The sequence below is a fragment of the Acipenser ruthenus genome, chromosome 7, assembly GCF_902713425.1.
Source record: "Acipenser ruthenus chromosome 7, fAciRut3.2 maternal haplotype, whole genome shotgun sequence".
Lineage (NCBI taxonomy): Eukaryota > Metazoa > Chordata > Actinopteri > Acipenseriformes > Acipenseridae > Acipenser > Acipenser ruthenus.
In genome coordinates this window covers 16,379,498-16,403,037 of record NC_081195.1, presented here as the reverse complement: position 1 = coordinate 16,403,037, position 23,540 = coordinate 16,379,498, and the positions used below count along the sequence as shown (strand labels likewise).

General features: G+C 38.8%; 1 protein-coding gene across 4 annotated transcripts in view; it reads left to right on the top strand.

Moving 5' to 3' along the window:
* LOC117415570 (protein FAM13C-like) overlaps positions 1-23,525 on the top strand; it is a 37,309-nt gene extending 13,784 nt beyond the window's left edge. For 2 of the 4 annotated variants that reach the window (XM_059026445.1, XM_034026091.3), the window contains 16 exons: positions 1,105-1,143; positions 3,223-3,405; positions 3,920-4,109; positions 10,838-10,956; positions 11,453-11,504; positions 15,344-15,457; positions 15,943-16,090; positions 16,509-16,719; positions 17,836-17,977; positions 18,828-18,909; positions 19,221-19,414; positions 19,742-19,825; positions 19,920-20,015; positions 20,796-20,992; positions 21,394-21,495; positions 22,072-23,525. In XM_059026445.1, coding sequence (XP_058882428.1) covers positions 1,105-1,143; positions 3,223-3,405; positions 3,920-4,109; positions 10,838-10,956; positions 11,453-11,504; positions 15,344-15,457; positions 15,943-16,090; positions 16,509-16,719; positions 17,836-17,977; positions 18,828-18,909; positions 19,221-19,414; positions 19,742-19,825; positions 19,920-20,015; positions 20,796-20,992; positions 21,394-21,495; positions 22,072-22,195 — 2,077 coding nt within the window. In that variant the 3' untranslated portion in view covers positions 22,196-23,525. Of the gene's footprint in view, positions 1-233; positions 443-1,104; positions 1,144-3,222; positions 3,406-3,919; positions 4,110-10,837; positions 10,957-11,452; positions 11,505-15,343; positions 15,458-15,942; positions 16,091-16,508; positions 16,720-17,835; positions 17,978-18,827; positions 18,910-19,220; positions 19,415-19,741; positions 19,826-19,919; positions 20,016-20,795; positions 20,993-21,393; positions 21,496-22,071 lie in introns of all 4 variants that reach the window. The other 2 variants (XM_034026090.3, XM_059026446.1) reach the window with 2 other exon arrangements.
* The last annotated feature ends 15 nt before the right edge of the window (positions 23,526-23,540 follow it).

The following is a 23,540-nucleotide window of genomic DNA, read 5'->3' as shown; positions in this document are numbered from 1 at the left end:
TGCCCCATTTGTAAAAATAGTAATCATGTAGAATACCATGCCATTGAACGGCTACATCGTGGGTTATTCTTTCTTTCTCTCTCGTATAACAGTAGTTGTTTGTGTGGCCAAGAATCCCTTTACACTGAGAGTAATGGAGTGAAGAGCTCTACATTTAAAACTTGGGCACTGAGGCTATTCAGAAATGCTTTTGCTGCTGGTAAAATAATGTATCATTTATTATTCCACTCCAGAAAGCTTGCATGCGATCCTTTCTTCACATGCACTGAATGATGAGAGCCATGCTGCAGAGTGGAAACTGACCCACTGACCGTCAGCACAGCCAGCATTGATCTCTAAAGGACATATTCCTGTTTAAAAGAGGGCATGATCATGTGAAATCCATTCAGCCCTGCATGAAGTTCAACATCATTTGTTGCATGTACAATAAACGTATTTCCATGTAAGTGGTGACTGATCAGTTGATTTCTCAGTCTCTCAGTGAGTGTTCACAGTAGTTTCATTTTTTTTTGTTCTGCACTCAACTTTGTCGTGGAATATTTGAATGAACGACACCCTTTAGCTGCTGAATGTTGGAAATCAATGAAAATTAAACGTTAATGTATTTGCATGAAATAAACATTCATTTTAACATCAGTTTGTCTCACTACATGCTTTAATATTTCCAAACTGTTACAGTATACTGCAGTATACAGAAAGATAACCATATGGTATTGTTTTTAAATATCCTAAAAATAACTTTGACCATCATCTCTCATTTTGTGTAGATATATTTTTCTAGACCAGCTGAAAGCTTTAAAAGCACATTGTTTTGGTCATTTGTGAATATATACAGTGCCTTCCCCGATATAGCTTTTGGTTAGTTGTGTTTAACCAGTCTCGCAAAATTTGAAGCCGCCATCGTCTCTCTTCTAAATACACTTTTCAGTGGCCATATTGCTTTGGGGGAAAGCGCCAAGACTGGCTTTATTGGCTGCTTCCACTATGAACATGTGGTATGTGCGAGTGGCAGGCACGCAGGCTTCTATTGCAGTGAGACCATTGTGAAGCATAGCTAATGCCTTTGTGTTGGTTTATCTAATGTTCTTTTGTGTTTTGTTTCAGCATCCAAGCCACCACCAAAGGCAGTGCAGCAATAACAGAGTAAGTAACAGTTTTTTAATAAAAAAAATACAATTATGAAACAAGCTAGTGACATTCAGTTTTGACAACCTGTCATGCTTATTTTAAATATATCTGAGCAGGTTAATGCACTGACAGAACTGGTATTTTCAAGCCAATATTGAAACATTGTAAATTTGAAGTTACATGTGTAATGTAAACTAACTGGACTGTCTACAAGTGTCTTTTTTTGATAGGTTACAGTAGGCTAAACAAATGTAACATCATTGTGGGACGTGGGAATATTACATTAATAAGAAAAGAAGTATGGCTTTAAAAAAGTGACTTTGTGAAATATGTATTTATAGTAGTGGAGAAACAGATACTTTAAAATGTATATTTTTTTTTGCGTGGGGTTGTGGCAAAGTAGTTAATAGTGTGCAGGTGCAGGTGATTAAAGAACAGACAGACAATTATAATCCAAGTGAAAAGGTTTGTTTTTATTTGTTTTGTCCAGAGCACTGACTGCGAAACAAACAGTAAATAATAATGATGGCAAGTAATACATCGGCGTGTATTACTTATGTTTATAATCCACAAGCTGGTCACGAAATAATAGTCCCGTTATTGTATCCCCACATTAAACACAAGACACATACACAAGTCCCTTTAGTGCGTGAATTAGTTATTGTGGTACAATACAAATTACTGTGAAACAAGTGAAGTGTTGTTCCGGGTTTGCGCCGGCCTCCGGAACGCGTGGCTTGAGTCGGGCTGTGTGCAGCGGGCTTTAGCTGTCTAGTGATACAAGTAACAAATAGACAGTACAAAACAAAACACTCACGGTTATCTCCACCACAAACACACGTCCTTCCGGGTCCATTATAATAACCAAAACGAAGGAACAGATAACATTGCTTCGACCCCTCTTTATACCGTCACTCATGACCCCTTGGTAAACGATTGCAGCTGCTTTTTATGATCTGCAGCTGCCACATCATTTCCCCTCCAGGTCAATGAGTTAGTGTACCGAAGCTCCATCTTTTTTCTAGTCCAGAGTATTCTGTTCCCGTTACTTAGCGCCCTCACAGGTCGAGGGAGATTTACCACCAAGAATCATTGTCTTTCTGTCACAGGGGTCCATTGTGCTCTGGCTCTCAGTAGATTACAGCATGTACAGAGTTTATGGCATGCGCTTTAAATTAATTGAGTAACTGGAAATTGGGTCAATAAGTCTATATTGGTGAATGGCACATGTTGGCAGAAATATGCACACAGTTTAAAATGCAAAAACAAGCTCAGCTGTGTTTAAATTCACGCACTGATCTGGTGTCCACAGTGCTGTCACATCCTTCTGAAGTGAGGGTATTTCAAATAATGTTCTTTGACTGGCGTAAGTAGCTGGTAATGTCCCGGGGGGGGGACATGTAGTCATGCTTTAACAGTACCCAACAGAAACTAATTAGAATTGCAGAGTTAATGAGTAACAAAAGAAACAAATTAATAAGACAGTTATCTTTTGTCTCTCTGTACAAGGTATTGTTTGGGTAATAAAAAATGGCTTGCTATAAAACTATTGTAATTACTGTTAATTATTGTGAATTAAATAACAACATAATGGATTAGTTAGTCTATGTATGACTAAGTATTATGAATTATGACTTGCATACAAAAGTGTTACTTCTGTTGCCATTTCTGTTTTGCATCCTGGACTACAGTATCAGGGCTTGATTACTTATACTTAGAACCACATGTTTCTGCAGGTAGTAATAGGAACATCTCTGATTGGATTAAGTGACACAGGGGGCAAGCTGGCTTCAAGAAGAGAGAGACTTGTGTCCCATCAGCTAAAGTCATCCAAACAAACAGAAAACAAACTACCCTGACATATTTTGACGATGTTTTTCTTTATAAGAGGCATTATAGCAATTTAAATTGTAGTTTTGCTGTATAGAGGTGTGTGTTATGTAATTAGTAATACGGGCAGGTGTTTCAATGAGTTTTGTATAGTAAAGGTTTAGGTATGGTTCTATGAAACGGGCTTAACCAGTTTGTTGTAATGTAAATAGACCCGCCAACACATATAAACATATCTTTGTTTAACTCACCTGTTGCCTACAGAAGCTCCCCAGTAGAAGTCGAGGTAGTGCGGGAGGAGAGTGTCACCAGTTCCAAGCAGCACTTCATACGACACATTCTAGAAAACCATGCCATCCACCGGGGACTCAGTTTGACAGCCTTATCTGCAAGGGACCGCAGGCGGCTGCTAAGACAGCAGGAGGATGCTTGCCGTCTTAAGGAAATGTAAGTCTCTTTGTGCCAATTCTGTCAAAACAAACGGCACTGACTGTCAGTTATTTTTGTGTGCTGTTTTGGCTAACAACTCTCTGAAGGAATAGCAATACTGGTTGGCCCAGAAAACAGGAAGCACATTGAGCTTAGTACAGAAATGAGTGTAGGACCACCTCATGAAGCCCTGGGAACCACTTATTTGAAATTCTTTTAAAATAATAATGACAACAACATTATTATTTATTTCTTAGCAGATGCCCTTATCCAGGGCAACTTACAATTGTTACAAGATACCACATTATACATTATTTCACATTATACAGATATCACATTATTTTACATTCAATTACCCATTTATACAGTTGGGTGTTTACTGGAGCAATCTAGGTAAAGTACCTTGCTCAAGGGTACAACAGCAGTGTCCCCCACTGGGGATTGAACCCACGACCCTCTGGTCAAGAGTCCAGAGCCCTAAACACTACTCCACACTGCTGCCCATGTTTTAATGTTGTTTTTTTTTTTTTAGGGATGACAAGAATAAGGAAAACCTCCCTTGCCATGCAGTGGAGGTTCAGCTACGATTCAAAGAAACCACGCCACACGCCGAAAAGAAAGCTTTGGAGGACTTGGAGAAAATCATTGAAGACAGTTTCAAGTCTAAAAGATCCAAATCAAGCTCCGAGACAAATACAGAGCACGACCAAGATTATAGCCAGGTAAATGGTCAGTCTGTACAACCCATTTCAGTTGGGTTCAGCTATGTGGGATGGGTGTGGTAATTACAAGGACAACATGTCCAGTAGCCCAGGAAAAATAACATAATTTCTTTGAATGTTTAAAAACCTAGTGTACTTGGATCCTTAAAATCTATTGCAAGGGCTTGCCCGCACTTTTTGGGCACTTTTTTTTTTTTATGAGTTGTCATGGTTTCAGCTTGGTCATGTTAAAGACCTTCAGCCATCTGTAAAAAGTCAGTTTTTCAAAATGTTGATGGTGATGTAACAATAATGAACCATGGTCTGTAGGCCACTGTGTCTCTCGTTAACCTATATTGTCTAATTGTACGAAAAATCAATGTTGACACCTTACCCCATGGTTAACAAAAAAAAAAGCTGTATTTTGGACAAGCATGTTTTCTGATGAGTGCACATCATGATTTAAGAGTTGCCGGCTAAGAGAATTCAAAATGTTGCAGATTAAACTTCTGCTGGAAACGTTGCTATTTTTAAAATGTGCAGTTTTCACACTGGGATAATTTTACCTTACTGATTTACAGCATAAAGTCATACAATTATGAACAAGGGATTTTAATTGAGCTAATTATACTGTATATTAAGGAGCTGATATGCTTTTGCCGCAGTTTATAATTAGGATTAGTGCTCATTTTTCAAAGTTAAGCATGCAGAAGTATAAATAGTTTAGCAGTATGTAGGTTGCTTGATACAGGAATAATTCATCCCCCACAAAAAAAAATTGTCAAACACAGCCTTTAACAAAAGGCCTGATGATTTAATTTGTGGGGGAACAACATGTATTTTGAGATCTATTTCTCCCCATTTTGAACTTCACCTCACTGCTGCAACCCACTTAATGATTTAGGCAGACTGAATATCTGCTGTCAAGCCAATCACTCCTGTTTACCTTTCAAAACCAGAAGATGTTGCAAAGCTACTCAACCATGGAGGCGAGGTACACCTGCCAAGCCTTCTCCTGACCAGTAGGGGGTGCACAGCCGGGTATCGGACAAATATGGGTGGACAGTCAGGTGAACTATCCGAATAACTGGCAAAAGTGATCCCTGTGGCCACCCATTACTATTTTTTTTTTTATCTTGCATGTCATAAAGACGTTATTGTTAATGGGTATTTAAATAAGTGAGCAAGAATTTCTTTGACAGGCAGTAAATTACTCATTTCATTACTCTTTTGTTCCAGTGAACAGTAAATATTTGCATTATAGTTATACTGTGTCAGATAAGATTAAATGGAAGCGAGTGCAGAATAGATATCCAATTATCTATAATTGCCACTGAAGGCCACTTGTGAAATAAAGTCAGTGCTATCCTGGATATGTGACTAAACATTTTTACTTGGAAACAAACCATCTATTGAGTAAGTAATTTCGTTTTTAAACAAAATACATACATATTTATGCATATAAACCAGTAATGTGGTCTCAGAATGAAGTGCAGGAGAAATGTATAAGATGAGGTGCACAGGTATAACATTAACAGTAATAATTAAAAAAATATTAGCAGATTCAGGCAGACCTGCACAGATCACATTGCAGTGACCTTCTGTATGGGGGAAAAAAGTTGTGACGGGAGCTGACAGATATGATGTACAGTAATATGTATTTGGGTCAATCATAGGAATTTGGTATTGTGTAAATACGGTACTTGTTTGTGCAAATATACAGTACTGTGCAAAAGTTTTAGGCAGGTGTGAAAAAATGCTGTAAAGTAAGAATGCTTTCAAAAATAGACATGTTAATAGATTATATTTATCAATTAACTAAATGCAAAGTGAGTGAACAGAAGAAAAATCTAAATCAAATCCATATTTGGTGTGACCACCCTTTGCCTTCAAAACAGCATCAATTCTTCTAGGTACACTTGCACAAAGTCAGGGATTTTGTAGGCATATAGTCAGGTGTATGATTAAACAATTATACCAAACAGGTGCTAATGATCATCAATTCAATATGTAGGTTGAAACACAATCATTAACTGAAACAGAAACAGCTGTGTAGGAGGAATAAAACTGGGTGAGGAACAGCCAAACTCAGCTAACAAGGTGAGGTTGCTGAAGACAGTTTACTGTCAAAAGTCATACACCATGGCAAGACTGAGCACAGCAACAAGACACAAGGTAGTTATACTGCATCAGCAAGGTCTCTCCCAGGCAGAAATTTCAAGGCAGACAGGGGTTTCCAGATGTGCTGTCCAAGCTCTTTTGAAGAAGCACAAAGAAACGGGCAACGTTGAGGACCGTAGACGCAGTGGTCGGCCAAGGAAACTTACTGCAACAGATGAAAGACACATCATGCTTACTTCCCTTCGCAATCGGAAGATGTCCAGCAGTGCCATCAGCTCAGAATTGGCAGAAAACAGTGGGACCCTGGTACACCCATCTACTGTCCGGAGAAGTCTGGTCAGAAGTGTCCTTCATGGAAGACTTGCGGCCAAAAAGCCATACCTCCGACATGGAAACAAGGCCAAGAGACTCAACTATGCACGAAAACACAGGAACTGGGGTGCAGAAAAATGGCAGCAGGTGCTCTGGACTGATGAGTCAAAATTTGAAATATTTGGCTGTAGCAGAAGGCAGTTTGTTCTCCGAAGGGCTGGAGAGCGGTACACGAATGAGTGTCTGCAGGCAACAGTGAAGCATGGTGGAGGTTCCTTGCAAGTTTGGGGCTGCATTTCTGCAAATGGAGTTGGGGATTTGGTCAGAATTAATGGTCTCCTCAATGCTGAGAAGTACAGGCAGATACTTATCCATCATGCAATACCATCAGGGAGGCATCTGATTGGCCCCAAATTTATTCTGCAGCATGACAACGACCCCAAACATACAGCGAAAGTCATTAAGAACTATCTTCAGCGTAAAGAAGAACAAGGAGTCCTGGAAGTGATGGTATGGCCCCCACAGAGCCCTGATCTCAACATCACTACAGCGTTTTTTCACACCTGCCTAAAACTTTTGCACAGTACTGTAGTTATGAAAAATATGACTAGCACTTGTACATAACACAAATATATATTATATACAGTAGTCTCTGGCTAACACCCCTCGGGAAGCAAGCAAAGTGTTCTCTTAGCCATAGTGTTTAAGACAGAGTTGACCACCGCACACAATATGAATTAATAAATAAATATTTATTACTTGTCATGACGCACGTGCATCAACATATGAAATTAACAGAGTATAACCGGACTATCATACGTGTGATTTTTTTCCAGCTGATCACATCGCGCGCCTGTTGCCACTGGTGTGAAAGGTAGTGTTGCAACGAAAGTACCATTTGATCGCAGGACAAAGCGCTTCACGTCTGGTGTGTGGAGACCTTATTGTCAAACTAAATTAATTAACACAGCACCCCTACACACGGTAAAAAATGCAGTAGCAGCTCTAGATTAATTCTGAATATCTGTACAGGAGCAACATTCAAGACATGCACGATTTCCATTACACGAGAGTAGATGTTAAAACTTCATGCTGATTTGAACTCGGCTCTCGCCAAGATAAGCACCAACTAAGACGTAGCTTTACAGTAAACTAATGTGATCCATATGCATCTCCATCCATTTACGTTTCCTTCCATATGATGATGTAGATATCCTTCTGTCTGGTGTTAATGGCTGAAGTGTAATGCTGGCTCCAGGGATCAGCTTATTTTGCCTCCCTGGCGCATCAGCACACACAACGGCTGCGATGCTGGCTCCGGGGATCAACCAAAGTGCGGCCTCCCCAGCGCATCAGCATGACAACCGTCTGGATTGAGCTAAGTAGGGTACATCTCTGGGGTTTTCAAGTGGGCACCTTCCATCCTCAGTGTTTCGTCGACTAGCCCACGACACCTCAAGAGGGCTCGACGGTGATTCTGGCGTCCCAGAATCACCCCCCTCCGTCCCCCACTCAACTCAGCCCAGCTTACTTACCTGTCCCCAGCCAGAATCTTTCCGTCTCAACCACAGCCAGTTGCTGCTCCTCTCTGCTGCTTCAGATAAGTTCTTCACTGTGCGACGCAACTCTTGGCCACTGAATCCGACGTCTCTGAGAAACCGGGTTGTAGAGTGTGCCACAAATCCTCGACAACCCACTTCCACTGGGTAAACCCGAACTCTCCATCCTCGCTGTTCCGCTTCAGTGGCTAGTTGAGCATACCGCAGTTTCTTCCTCTCATACGCCTCATCTACAGCGTCCTCCCATGGCACTGTTAACTCTACTAGGTGAACAAGGCGTGCTGATCTAGACCACAAGACAATATCTGGTCGAAGGTTAGTGGTGGCAATCTCAGGTGGAAAAATAAGCCGTTGACCAACATCTGCCAGCATATTCCAGTCTCTAGCAGCTTCCAGTTGTCCTGGGCGAGGATTGGTTTTAACACCTTTTCTTGGTGGTTGCTCTCCTGGGCGGAGGAATGTTGTCTTTTGTGTGTAATGTTTTGATGGAACTGGTGGCAACTTATTGGTCATGTTACGCTTGTCTTCCAATGCTAAGGCCAAACATCGCAGCACCTGGTCATGGCGCCAAGTAAACCGTCCTTGGCTAAGAGCCACCTTACATCCTGTCAAAATGTGCCTTAATGTTGCAGGTGATGAACACAAAGGACATGAGGGACACAAATCTATTTAACAGAATGGTGAAGCAACTCACCAGAACGGAAAACACAAAATTGCTCAGTGACTTGTGTCTGATTCAGGTTTTTTTCAGAAGCTCGAACAATTTCCAACTGTTTGTAACAAGAGAAACAGCGGCACGTTTCGCCGTTTGTTTACATGCCATTTTGTAGTGATGAGGTGCACTTGTGGAAATCAGATTACAAAACGAGGCAATGATATGACGGCGGTTCTGGAAAGATTTAATAAACCAATCAGTGTGCATCAAGACATTCTCACGATGGCGAGTCACATTTGAAAACATTGATAAACCATTTGAATTTAAGTTTGATGATGATGAGTTATCAGGTTACAAAACAGTACTGTATCAGTTGTGAACGAATCGCTAGCAATGCCAAAAAGGTGTTCTTTTAAGCGAAGTTCCTGTTCCTTTAGGTGGACCATTTACAATGGGAAAAATCTGTATCACCACAAGGGTGTTCTCTTAGGTGAAGTGTTCTCTTAGGAGGTGTTCCTATATGCAGAGACTACTGTAGGCTATACAACATTTTATTGGGATATATATGGCTAATACTATTTGAGCACTTAATATGTACTTAATATACTTAAAAATACACTAATAATGTGTTATAGAGCAAGTTTATAAAATGCAGTAACTACTGTATTTCATAAATACTTTTTGTGAGGTCACAACATTTACTGTGAAGGTTTGTACCCCACAAACCTGCACTGAAAATGATGTGCATTGGCACACCCTAACAAAGTTGACAGAACTGCTGGCTGAAAATTCTGGTAAGAACAAGCCACATGTAGCAACTGGACGTGCATTTTTATATAACATAATTGCCAGCTCTTCTCTGGCACTCTCACATTTACAGGAATGAGTTTTTATCTGAGCTCTCAAACTCTGCCGAAGTCACGGGAGCAGAGCACACTATTTGATACCCTAAGAAAGTCCAGTCTTTTTACTGATGGGAAACTGGTGGAGCCGGAGGAAATTACTTTAAGTAAAGCCTTATTAAAAAACAAAAACCAAAAATTAGGCTGATGTCTGTGAGTGTCTGTGACTGCTGCAGCATTTAAAAATAAAAAGTAAGGCATCATTTTTTATGTTTTAAGCCTAATTTCTGTTTGCATTGAAACCTGAATTAACTGAACTGAACATGTATTTGTGGCTGCTTAGTGCAGGTGATTTGCTTGTATTGAAGCAACAAAACAAAAGTCGATTGCAGTTTATTTGAATGCTTTGAGACCTGGCAGAGAATTGGTTAGAACAGTCTAGGCTTTTTTTTATTTATTTATTTTTTTTGGTAAAAAAAAAGCAATGAATTGATAGAAACTTATTGAAAAGGTGCAATGGATCTCGGACGGGAAGCTTCAAATCATAACCACAGTGACAACATACGTGTAACACTGTTGAAGATTTTTTGCTGTGTTGATCAAGGTAATCATGATAATAGCTTTGAATATTTTATACTGTTTTATTAGATATTGCTTTCAAGACCTCAAAAGTCTCTTCGGGTGAATTTAAAGAAACAGGAACAACAAACAGTATCAACTCTTCAGATTTACTATATATAATATATCAAACTGGTTTACAGTTCATATTTAATGGGATCTTTCCAGTACTGTGCTAATGTTTTGAGTGGCTCTATCTTTCCAAGTCCTGTATACAGTTCTGCAGCAATGGAAGAGTTAATAACCGTTTCAGTGAGGATTTTTTGTCATGAAATCAAGCTCAAATTAAGTGAAAATCCACATGAAGCTATTGCAAACATTTTGTCCGTGTGGAAGAATGCTTCAAACTAGAACATTCCTGTGGGGCTTCTGGTATCCTAAATAATACGTTGTTGCAGAACAATGAGTGACCTGGATAATTATATTAGTGTATGAAAAGCTATTTATTGGCATTCAATGCTGAGCCACAGTTTGTTCATTACAAACCTATTTGATTTTTTTTTTTTGTTCTTTCTGTCTGGTTCCAGATACAATACATAATTTTGATATTTTCCAGACACTGGAATTTTGATACAAATGTAAAAAACAGTGGTTGTTCCACTGACAGATGTGTCTTTTCATTTTTTGTTGTTGTTGTGGCAGGACATGGCGAATAAAATGCAGAGCTTGTCAGCATATCAAATGAACGCTGGGCTGTCAGAATCCAGGCGCATTCAAAATGCTTCATTCCAGGCTAAAGAAATATTGGATTTTCAGAACAGGTATGCTGTCTGGTATAGGCCGTCACTCACACTTTTGTATTATAATAGTATATTTTGCTATCATGTATAAGACCATCTAATCAAGAATGTGCTAATGTAGTTGCCCGTTTATGATACAGCCACAAGAAAGCAATATGTGAAATAAGACCCCTTTCACACTACTGTACTGTACTACTGTATGCAGTAATCTTTTGATTTGTAGCAGATATTTCTTATAAACCAACTATATAAAAACCGCTCTACAATACGAGGCACTGCTGCCCAATCATTTAGTTGTACTTTTCGGCAAGAACTACAACAAATGCACTTTTATTCAGTATAAAGGTGAATCTGTGGTGAATTGTTGGAAAACGTTTTCAGAAAGTTGAAGGCACGGCTCTTGTCATTGCAGTATATATCAGTGTCTTCACGTTCCTTGACATGTGCCTCTATGATTATTTAAATGCTGAAATTGTTTTCAGTCTACAGTTTTAATAATATCCCTTTAAATCTGCAGCACGGCGCACTCACTGACTGAAGACACAGTGGAACTTCAGGATTTCAATGAGGTATGTATTTTCTGCATTGATAATAAAGCTAATGCTAAGAAAATGCCATTTTATATTAAAAACCTTGAGAATTGATTTGGAAATCCATTAGGTGAGTTCTGCTATGATATTCTGCAATTCTTGGTTCCACACTGCAGTGGAAAGCTTTGGTCAGAATATCATATGTGGTACAAAAACACCATCACTAATTTTAAAGCAAATATTTCTAATCGGTGCTCTTGCCCCAACCTCTGTCATCCGTGTCACAGTGCACATGATCAGTCTTTGTGGGTAATTAATCCATTTTTGAGGACAGACGTAATTAACTTGGGAGTATCGTCCGTCACTCATTGATTCATTTTGCATTGCCCACATAGAACAATCAATTATTCTTTATTTCATTATTTTCCCTGTTAAGTTTGTTTATCTTCAGCACCATTCGATCAAATAATATAACACTGGTTTCTTTATAAGTACACACCTCGACAAGTTATTTTTGTTCCACAAATGCTAATCTCAGAGCAGGCCTGTCTATCCAATTTCAAATGATAATGTTACTGCTATAAACAGTACAAAACTGAACTTGAAGAGAACCACACCATTGCTGAACAATCGAACCGTGTCAAGTCCATGAGATTAAACAACATGTGCAGTCAGGTGACTGTGCAATGAGTCGGCAACTCTTATCAGACGTTTTGCATTTTTTATCATTTTAAACCAGTCTTCCAAAGCTGATTCATAAACTTAATCTGTTGGCATTTTATCAGTTAAGTATCCTATTAAAATAAAGCAACATCTTGATCCAGGGGAAGTGCAAAGACCAAGCTTCTCTGCATGCTGAAGCCAAGTACTGAAATCAAATCTGTGTTTACTCAGCTGCTCATGACCAAAATGAAAACCGAGAAAGGTTCAACTGCTTTTTAAAATAGAACACATGCAAATAGAACCACTTTTTCAACTCATGCCTCATGCCCAAACATACAGGAGAATCATGTGCATGGGCTTTTATTGAATTTAGAAATCAAAATTTCAGTGTATCTTATTCTGTGTACAGTTCTTGAGTATGATCTTATTATATATGAATTATTTATATATGAATTATTATTATTATTATTATTATTATTATTATTATTATTATCATTATTATTATTATGAGACAGCATTTCGCACAGTTTAAGCCGCCATCCACTTCTCTTGGAAGTCCTCTTAACAACACAAAAACAAAACAACAGTTGGGAACAAGAAGAGGCCATTCGGCCTATCAAGGCTCGTTCCTTGATAGCACACCATTTGCCCCTAATAGGGGATGTAATTTAGTAGGACAGAATCCAGTACTTTTTCTTAAAGGTTCCCAGTGTTTTAGATCCCACTTCTAGACTATTCCATGGATTTATAACACTGTGTAAAAAAAACTAAAAAAAAAAGTGCTATACACGATATATTAACTTATAACATATTACTTCTTTGATTTCATGTATTGGTAGCAAACTTGTTTGTCGACATCTGCAATTATACCATAGCACTGATGTATTGTACACTTGCCACTACAGTTGTCAGAACCACATTCATTACTAGACAAAACCTGTGAACATATTATTCCCTCTGGGTGACCACTATGCATGTCACAGTAACATATGTTTTACTTTTTTACATAACAGGATTAGATCTATATATTGAAATATATCTCAGTCTTGGTTTACTTACAGTGAGTTGCATGTTTTGGAGTCGGCTGTAGTATAATGTGTTTAGGAGTGATTGGTTATCCTAAAAACTGTGTAGCAAAAGCAAAGTCTTTGAAGAATGGAGTTTCCTTGCTTGCTTGAGTGATTGACTGCTTGGGACAAACTGTTATGCTCCAGTGTATACAGATTCAAATCCTACTTGACCTCTCTACCTTTTTGTGTTTTACAAACTGTAGGATTTGTATCTGGTCTAGCGGGTTGGGGTTTTAGTTATTCTTAGTTTTGTTTCGAACTCATTTTTGGCCATCTTCAAGTTCTATTTATTTATATTATTATTAAATCCTATAACTATTGTGACCCAATTATACACTAAAATATTATTGGGTAACTGTTGACTATGTTCTACACAGTTCACCCTTGTATCTGGTTGTGGCGGAGTGTCCTGCCCCTATATATATATATATATATATATATATATATATATATATATATATATATATATATTTGTATTATTATTTGTATTTTTGTTTGCGTCATAGGTCAAAGCGCCACTTATTTGTTAATGTTTTGTATTTATTTTTTAAAAACGTCATGAGGATGCGTGGCTGATCAGCTACTGATTATTTAACTAGCTGACAGTCACGCATCCTTACTAAACTCATGCAGACTGTGGCCGAGGGGTAATAAGATAATTAACAGCTAGTTAACCCCTCGGCCAGAATATAAAAGCCTCCAGCTGTCCGCGCTAAGGGGGAGAGTGTATTAGGCGTGAGAGTAAGGAGAGAGAGAAAATGAAACGAAACTTACCTTACCTTACCTTACAAATAACTGCTAAGCGTGCTGGTTTACACCAGCACGATATTTATTTTGTTTGGCCAACACACCTTTTTGTTTGTTGTGTTTTGTGTTGTTTGTTTAAATCTTTTGTTTATTATTTAATAAATACGCAGAGCGCCGTACCGTTCAGCTTCACCCACCCATCCATTGTTTTGTTTCTGGTACTTCCTGGTCCATGATGTCACCATACACACGCCACTCAACTGCTGCTCGACCACACTGGTGTACTTCATCAGGAACCAGATCTTACTGTTTGCCTAGTTTGTTTACATTCCCCAATGGCAGTTTCAGCTGCAGACACACAAGTTGTTGCCCTCTTGCCTCTGTCACTCTGTGAACTAAACCAACATGCTCCTGCTAATAGCAGCAGGAGACTGCCATGTAGATAATGCCATGTGGAGACTGCCATGTAGAGAATGCCATGTGGAAGCTCCACCGTAGCTCAGAGGAAACGTGTGAACGCACCTATTTGGATTATAGCCAATTACAATCTGAAACATCAATAGGAGGCTCGGAGCATATGATAAATCTGCTGAAGACTGATGCAAAATCAAAACTGTTATCATGTTCACCATGTTGAGTGACAGACAGATGGACAGGATTGAGTATGACAGACAGATGGATAGGATTGAGTATGACAGACGATGGACATGATTGCCGAATAAGGGTCCTGATTTTATGAATGAGGACCCTAGAAAAGGGGATTAATTACTGAATGTGAATCTGTTTTTGAGACTGTATGGTGCACAATGCCTTTTACATCCTATTATTGCAATCCATGTTCTTACCTCATTACCCTATTAGCTTTATTAACTTTAACAACACATTAAGTGATTAGGTGCCAGGAAGAAATGCAGCTTTTCATAAATAGCATTGCCTTTGAATTATTATTATTATTATTATTATTATTATTATTATTATTATTATTATTATTATTTGTTTGGGTAAGCATTCTATGTTCTACACTGGCATTTATTTTTTAGAAAAATAGTAGCAAGATTCTGCATTTGAAAGAACTAGAATTTTTTTTGCCTGTGTCAGCTGCTGTGTGAGGTTGGAGACAGGCAGCAGTCTGCATTATCATGCGTATTACCACGCAATCTGTCAGCTCCTGGGGGAGCGGAGGCGGAGTGAACACAAACGACCAACTTGGAAGTGACTCAGTCAGCCTAGCGAAGTAAGCAGGCTTTCTAGAGCCACTGCTTCACTATAGCACAGACTTGAAAGCAGCAGAAACCGTTATTTCACACTCGCCACACCAATGCAAAGCAACACTCAATCAGATTGAGGGAATATACTCAAGACAACAGTTAACACGATTCTATTCATATTTATTCTCAGCTGGTGGAAGACGATCCGACGGGGAGCACTCAGCTGCAGCCATCTGCAGACAACACCACCCCCGCTGCTACTGAAGAAAGCAATGCTTCAAGCAAGGGCACCATCCAGGACGACGTAAGTGCTCCAGCTCAACCATGTTCAATGTATTTGTTTCTATTTTATGAATGGACTCAGCTGGGAGGAGCCAGATTGTCACCAGATCATGATGTCAATGGACTGAATGAAATACACCCATGGTGGAGGCAAAGAAAAAATCTGGACGGTACACAGACCTCCACTCCCAACTGAACAAATTATCACAGGCTTGCTGATTGAACCCCCCCCCCCCCCCTCCTTCTATCACCACTACAAGTGTGCCATGAGTAACCCATACAAACTGCAAGTTGTATAGCTGCAGAGCCACGTCAATAACATAGCGTTGAAGATGAATGGAAGACGTGTGTAGCTGGTGACTCACAGGAATGGAGTGCACTGTGGCTGAGAGAAGCGCTTGAACTGTATCAGAGAGCATTGCAGAACACACACACACACACACACAGCCAAGCACACAGAGGACGTTTTCAGTATTTTTAGCCGGTATGTTCTGCTTTTGCCTGCAGAGCTCTTTACTGAAACTACAGGACTTGGAAGTTGATCTGTGCTCCTCATTTCTGCCAGCGCAGGAAGACAGTGCCCAGGTACAGAACCCCAAGGAGCACAGATTGCAAGCGGGACTCGCTGCACAGGGAGAGGATGCTAACACTGGAGGTAAGAGAGCCAAGGATTATTTTCTTTACCGTGTATGTTTATCAGGAGCATCTGTCAATTAGAAGTAATGACTATTGAAGGAGCACATGGCTGAATTCCTCTGGTGAACATTTTACATTGACACCCTAAACAACCCTTATTCGTATTAAACACTAGACTTAAATAATATTATTTCACATATATTTATACGTTTTGATATTTTATTTCATGTAGGCTCTTTGCTGGATTTAAGTAGGTCAAATGGGTCAAATAAAATATCCAGGCTTATCATTGGCACCTGCATCGACTTATGAAGTAACTTGATCAAATTTCTTTGTACATGGAACCTGGAAGCAAAGATGAGACTGAGCGTGTGGGAATTGAACATACTGTATCTGTGGGCCACTTTAATTACAATGGAGAGTTGATCTGTTTGCAGAGCCCCAGCCAGCCTTCAGAAACTGTCAGAATGAAGCTGACATCCAAGCTGAAGCACAGCAGTACCCCGGGACCAGTCGGCTCCTCCACCACATCACTGACGGAGACAATCCCCAGCCCTCACCACGCTGCCCCAGCTTCAGCCAGAGCCAGCGATTCAACACCGACCCAGAGTCCGCCCCCTCTCCGCCCTGCTCTCAGCAATTCAGAATGTAAGGACAACTCGCTTTTTCAGTATTACTGCATATGCTAGGATACAGAAACCATTTAGGAGTGATAACCAAGACTTTTAAAATGTATTTTCTTACATTATTGTAACATTGTCACTTGTCTCCTTTCCCTCTCTGCTTTAAATATAATTGTGTTCCTCTTCTTGTCTTGGTTATTACTACACTGAGACCTTTACAATGTCAGGTGAATTGCTCGCATACTGGAAAAAATTATATTGATATTGGATCACTGTGCTATACTTGTTTTTGTGCAAAGAATGGCTTGCTGGTTGAGATGCTGCCAAAAAACAGTGTCTGTTGCTACTGTAAGATTGTTTTCCAGCAACCTTTAAAATCACTTGCCCTTTGTGTCTCTTCACATATCAAGCGTGGGCTAAGCGGAACAGTTCCTCGGCTTTTTATTTTCATAAAGTTTAAACATTCCCTGTTAAATGAGATGGGGTGGCTGTCCAAAGTGCGGGTGTGGGTTAACCTGCAGCACCACCTAACCGCACCATTGCAAGAGATAGTTCTTAACTGCCTTAACAAGTCCCCCAGCTATTCAGATGTGTCTGTAAATCTCTGGCTGAGATAACTGCAGTGGCTTCTATTCAGCGGTACTGTGCAGGTTGCAGCTGTACTTGATTCATGGTGGCCACTTGGCTGTTTTCTTCCTATGAGATTCATACGGTTGTATTCACTGGGGATGCATTCAGGTAGCACTGCATTAATGTTTCTCCTGTATCGCGTCATGGTGTATATGTAAGAGGCTGGGGGAAGAGGGGGAACATATGCTGCATAGATTTTGTGAACACTGACTGCATACAACGGTGAAGATGGTACTGTCACAAAATTACTACAGTATAATTTGTATTTTTTTTAATAAAAGGCTGGCTTTTCTTAAACATGATTTTGAATTGCTATACCTGTGAATTTCACTCTGTATTTAATGTACAGTACTAGTACTGCAGGATAAGATGGATTTTATCAGAGCCATTTTACAGTACTGGGGATTACCACTAAAAATAGGTGTTTTATGAAAACGTCCCTTAAACTGGTTTATATAGAAGTACTAAAAGTAATTTAAGACCTTAAGATTGTATGTCTTTCCTCTCACAGGTCACGGGGCATTGTCAGGGGAGATTCCCCAGAGACTGCGAAAGAGCCTGTGTCGGTGACACTACTGAAAAAACACATTCAGAACGCAAAGAAGAAAATCGGGAAATATGAAGAGACGTTTGAGCAAGAAAGGAAATACAGGGTATGCATTCAACATTAAGAGATGAAGTTACCCTTTTAGAGGCCACTTGGCAGTGCCACATTTTTCTTCGGTCCCTTTTAAAAGCACAAAGCTGCAACAGCCAACTCCAACAGTGCGAGTGGGTGGGCCGAGAATAACACAGACTGTGTTATTGTACTGCAGAGGGAAAACGAGAAGCATTTTGTTTAATAGTGTTGAGGCTTACTGTAGAGGCAGTTTTATATAATATATTCTAGAACCATCTAAAAAAAATAAAAACTAAACATTCCTCCTCTCACTGTTTCCTTCATTCTGCATCAAATGTTACTACCTCTTGCTTCATAATATCAATTTTTATTTTGCATTACTAGTTCATCTCTGAAACAAACAGACAATATTGTACAGAAGTGTGATTATTTAAACTTCTGGTTTTTTTGGTGCTATTCTATGCAATACTATAAGCATCCTTTTGTGTTAAATGTTTTAAAAAGGTTTTCCCTAGTAAACTCATGAATAAAGGCAGTGGGTACCTCGATTCCGTCAGCAGAAATCAACCGACCTTTAAGCATCCTTGATTTCTGAAAGCGACAAAGACACCGATGCAAATTGTATGTGTTAGCACCCCCTGCAGCCCAGCTGAGGTACTTCGTGATGTAGAACCAGAAGTTAATACAGTAGAGTGCCAGTCTGACATCAGGAGGTAACTGATTGTTGCATGTAGTGCTGTGAAGAGTCTAAGAGGTATTCATTATACAGTATTCAAAAGTTTGTTGTGAGAGCTGTAGGCATTTCCTGTAAAATACTATTTGCATACTCACATAGAGGACATTATATTCTGCTAACAATATGGACATTTCCCTGTCCTCTTCAGCCTTCACATAATGATAAAACAGCAAACCCTGAAATCTTCAAACTGATGAACGACCTGGCCAAATCTCGCAAACAACTCAAAGGTAAATCTACAATCTTCGTATCTATTTGTTGTTTGCTAACATGTTGACTCACCTCGACAAATGTCATGTTGTACCAGTATTGGCAGTCAGCTCTGCAGAAATGGATTGATAGAAATGAGATTGTATTTGGTGTACCGTTCCTGTAAAGTTCAGCTTAATTGACTTCATTGAAAAAAAATCTAATGATACATTTTGATATACTTCAGAACATGAACAAATGCCTGTAAATTTAGAAAAAATAAATATTATACTGGTATCATACATATTAAAAAATATATGTATCCCCCCCCCCCCCCTTTTTGACCATGCAGACCTCAAACTGAAAAAGTCTGTGAAAGAACTTTGTGAACTGGGGAGCCAACAGAGAGAGTTGAGCAGTGTGAACTCTGGCCAACAGGGGGCAGTAGAGCTACAGCAGAAACCTTGCCTGGAGGAAACGGTGGAGTCTTTGATAATGAGACTGAAGGAGAAGCGCACAGCACTCGGCCTGCCAGAGAACATGAAGGTAGTTATAGCTACATACTGTTCAGCAAGCTGTTTTAGCAGTGTTGGTAAATGCTATTTAATTTATTACAATGCAAATACAACTCGTATACAGTATATTGCACCCCACAGCCTGTCTGACATGTTTGCATTATGGTGGCTTGTATGTGGGCACATACTTGTATGGGATCCTTTTTTTAATTCATATTATTCAAACAGTTCTAGAAGACTGGGAAATCCTTGAAAAGCACAAGGTGATTTCACCCATAATATGACCAGATATTCCATAATATTGTATGATTGGTATATAAGAGTTACATTGTAATTTTTTTTATTATTATTTTTGCAGGAAATGACCCAAAAGCAAATGGCTTTGGAAAAAGTTGCCCTGCAGAAATGCCTGTTGTATTTTGAGAGCCTTCACGGACGGCCGGTATGGACCGGTTATGTTTGTAATATATGTGTCTCTGAAATGATTTACCACATTGGTGATGCTGGTACTAAAAGCATGTATTTTCTGTCTTTAGGGAACCAAACAGGAACGGAATCTTATGAAACCACTTTATGACCGATACAGAATGATCAAGCAGTTTCTGTGTGCGACGTCTTCAATTACTACCATTGTACGTCATACCACAAACTTTTTAATCATTTAGGGAATAGAGAAAGGGGCTATTAGTTAACTTTCCGAGGTGGCTTTGCCAGGTCAAGGTTAAGTTGGCTTTTGCGTTACAAATTGTTGCATCATGTTCCCGCGAATGTGTCTCTGGTTACTACACTACACAATGAAGAATGAAAACAACATTTAATTCTCCTCATTTCATCACATCTTAATCCATTGATATAATTATATGTATGAACAAGAGGTAATCAAATTACAATTTCCAGATCTTGCATAACACTTGGTAACATGCAGTATGTTTTCAGTCTGACTTACCCTGATGAATGAGGATCTCCTAATAGAGATAATGTACAAGATTCATGCTTTTTCCACTTTTCCATCAAAGGCTTCTGTATGACACTTACAGTAAAGGGTCGGTGGTGACTATGCAGTCATATGTTCCCATATTTTTCCAAAAATAAATCTTTGCAGTAAAAAGACCATGTTTGTCACATTACTGAATATTGGTAATACAACATGTTGGATAGCTTAATAAAAATAATAAGAAACAATTAAAGGCATTTCACATGTTTGATTTAAACGTGCTTCAACTAACAAAGCCCTACTTTGTGACCATGTGTTCTAGCATCATATTAGACTGCTTTGTAACTCTGCACTACATTTATTTTCAATTCCCCATATCACAGAAAAGTAACGGTAATTCTGAAATACAATTGTTATAATCATTAAAAGGGAATAGTTTAAAGAGAGCTGTTGATAATGATATTATTACTGTACACAGGAAGAAGAGGGATCTGATGAAGAGAATATGCAGCACAACCCACTACCACCTTCCAGAATAATATCCCAGAATTCTTCCGACGAGTCTTTGTGTCCCTATGAGGAAGACAATGAGCCAGCCTTTGTATCCCCTTTAGATGAGATGAAAGCTGTCAGACAGAACGCTGTTACCATGTCCAATTTACACGAGGCCTCCATGTAAGTTTGATTTCACACACACACCCCGTAGGGCCCTTAAGTGTTGACACACTATTAATTTGAAGATTATTTACCTGTGTTGCATGCAATGAAATTTCATTTTGAAGAAATGTTTTAACAGTGGGGAGGAAGGATCAATGTTAGTGATGTACAGCCCAGGCTGTAATCAGTTGAAGAGGTTGATGAAAAGCAGGCAAGTTGCAGAACAGTTGAGACTGTTCTCCATCTCCGGAGACTGGCAAAAAAAACCTGAGACATTTGCCAAACTGTTTCACACAATAGGTGTCAATAATTTTTTGCGCTTATTTTATTGGAAATCTGTTAGGTTTCCTGTTTTATGTTCAATTTTAATTTGAGTAAATACTCGTCTTAATGTTAACATATTGATGTATTTATCCCAGGCCGGAGTTGCTGGAGCACCTTCGAGAAACCAGAGCTGAAAAGAAGAGACTTCGAAAAGCTTTGAGAGATTTTGAAGACCAATTTTTAAGACAAGTGGGGAGGTATGGCAGAAGCTGGTATTGTCTTTTAATAGCTTATGATGATGTAACTTCTAAATACTGTTTTTTGGACACATCATTGGTTTATAAGACTCTACAAAGTAATTTAGCCACATTTAGATTTAGATTTAAGTTCTGCCACTGATATAGAGGTGGGGCGTGTCTGTGTGAAATGTTACTGCATATGCAGAATGGATTAATTCCTCAAAATTAGGCAGTTAAAACAACAGTAATACTTACAGATGCCCACTAGGGGGCTCTCAACAACCCATGGTGGCTGTCCTAGAATACATTACTTCGTTTGGCACCGAAGCTTCACAGACGCCAGTTTGTTTTACATGGATTATGGTGACAGTTTAATTGGACATATCATTTTTGGAATACTATGCAAGTTACATTCCATTTCCATTTAAAAATTGAATTTTTATTATTAACCAATCCTTTCTTATACCTTGCAATTTACAATTGCATTGTGACAGACTATATTATACCAGTATTCCTTTGGGGTAAATTTGGATAGATTTATATGTTAAAGCAAAAAGCTGTACGCTTTTATCTTTTTTTCCCCCTTCTAAAAAGGGCTGCACAGAAAGAGGACCGAATTCCCATAGCTGAAGAATACTCTGAGTTCAAACAAATAAAAGCAAAACTTAGATTACTGGAAGTCCTCGTCAGCAAAAGGGGAGCTGCACAGACTACGTGAGAAGAATTTCCTGCTTCGTTAATTGAACATTTTTGGAACGGTTGAGATGTTTGCATTGACAAATGTTTTATATGTAAATTGATCGTGCCATACAGACACTACGAAGCACTTTAATAACAACACTGGTTGAGAATAAAAAGACAGCAAGAAATTCAACGGTTGCCAAGCAACAGAGATTACATTTAACAGTTGTTTGTGACAAACCGATACTCACAGCTTGCCTAATTAAGTAGCTAGTTCTAAATGCTGGTTTGTTGTGCAATGGTACCAAAAAAAAAAATGGTAGAAACAGAACTGGTAAGTGTTTTTACAATAGTGGTCTTCATTCATATACGTATAAATACAGCAATTTATTTTTACTTGAAGGGAAAACTAAAGTATTTCCAAAAGATGCGGTTTCCTCGTTACTGTATCATGTGTTAACACGTTTTGTAATCTTAATGTCCAGCTACGGAGGGTTTCAGGGTACTGTAAAACAGGATTTTTTTGCGGCAACTTAATTTCGCTAATGGCCTTCAAGGTCAATATTTGCTGCAATAAATGTTTGCACTTCTTTTTCTTTTAATATATGGCACAGTATTTGCATCCTTTTTTCTATTTTGAAACCCTCTGTGCAAAAAAAAAGATTACATACACAGTGGCAAATGGATATTTGAAAGGCTATCTTTCTGTAATCAGTGAACCTGTTTTGTGACACTTTGATCATAACACCATCTTCACTGGCAAATTGCTGTATAGCCCCATGGTTCACTTAAAATCCTAAGATTCTGGATATACCTCTTTGTGAAATGCATGGCTTCAAATTATTCTCGAAAAAGCTTCTATAAAACTTCAATTTTGAAGCAACCCCTTATAACATGTCAGAACCTTGAGCAAGCTGACGATGTAAACCTACAATACATTTCTGATTACTAAATTGTCATATTTTCCTGTTCTATTTTTAATCTCGAATGAATCTGAAGTATGGTGCAGTTACAAATACAGCAATATGCCCAATAGATTGCATCTACTACTGAAGATAAAGGTTCATTAAATAATTGTTCTCTGTTTGCAATTCTGACTACAAGCTTTAATGAAAAAAAAAAAGTTTAACTGCAACACAAAAACATTTGTTAAAATATTTGGAGAAACCACATCCTTGGAGTACAGTATATGCATGTCAGTAACTTAAACTGTGCTTTAATGATCAGATATATGCTATGTAGATTTTGTTGTTTCTTTTTTACAGAGTATGCGATTACCTAGATAATGTCATTTAAAATCAGTCTTTCACATTTTTGATGAATTGATTTCAAGCTAGCTTGTCAATGTTGGCTTTGTGGAAGTAATCCCTGCACATTTTGTA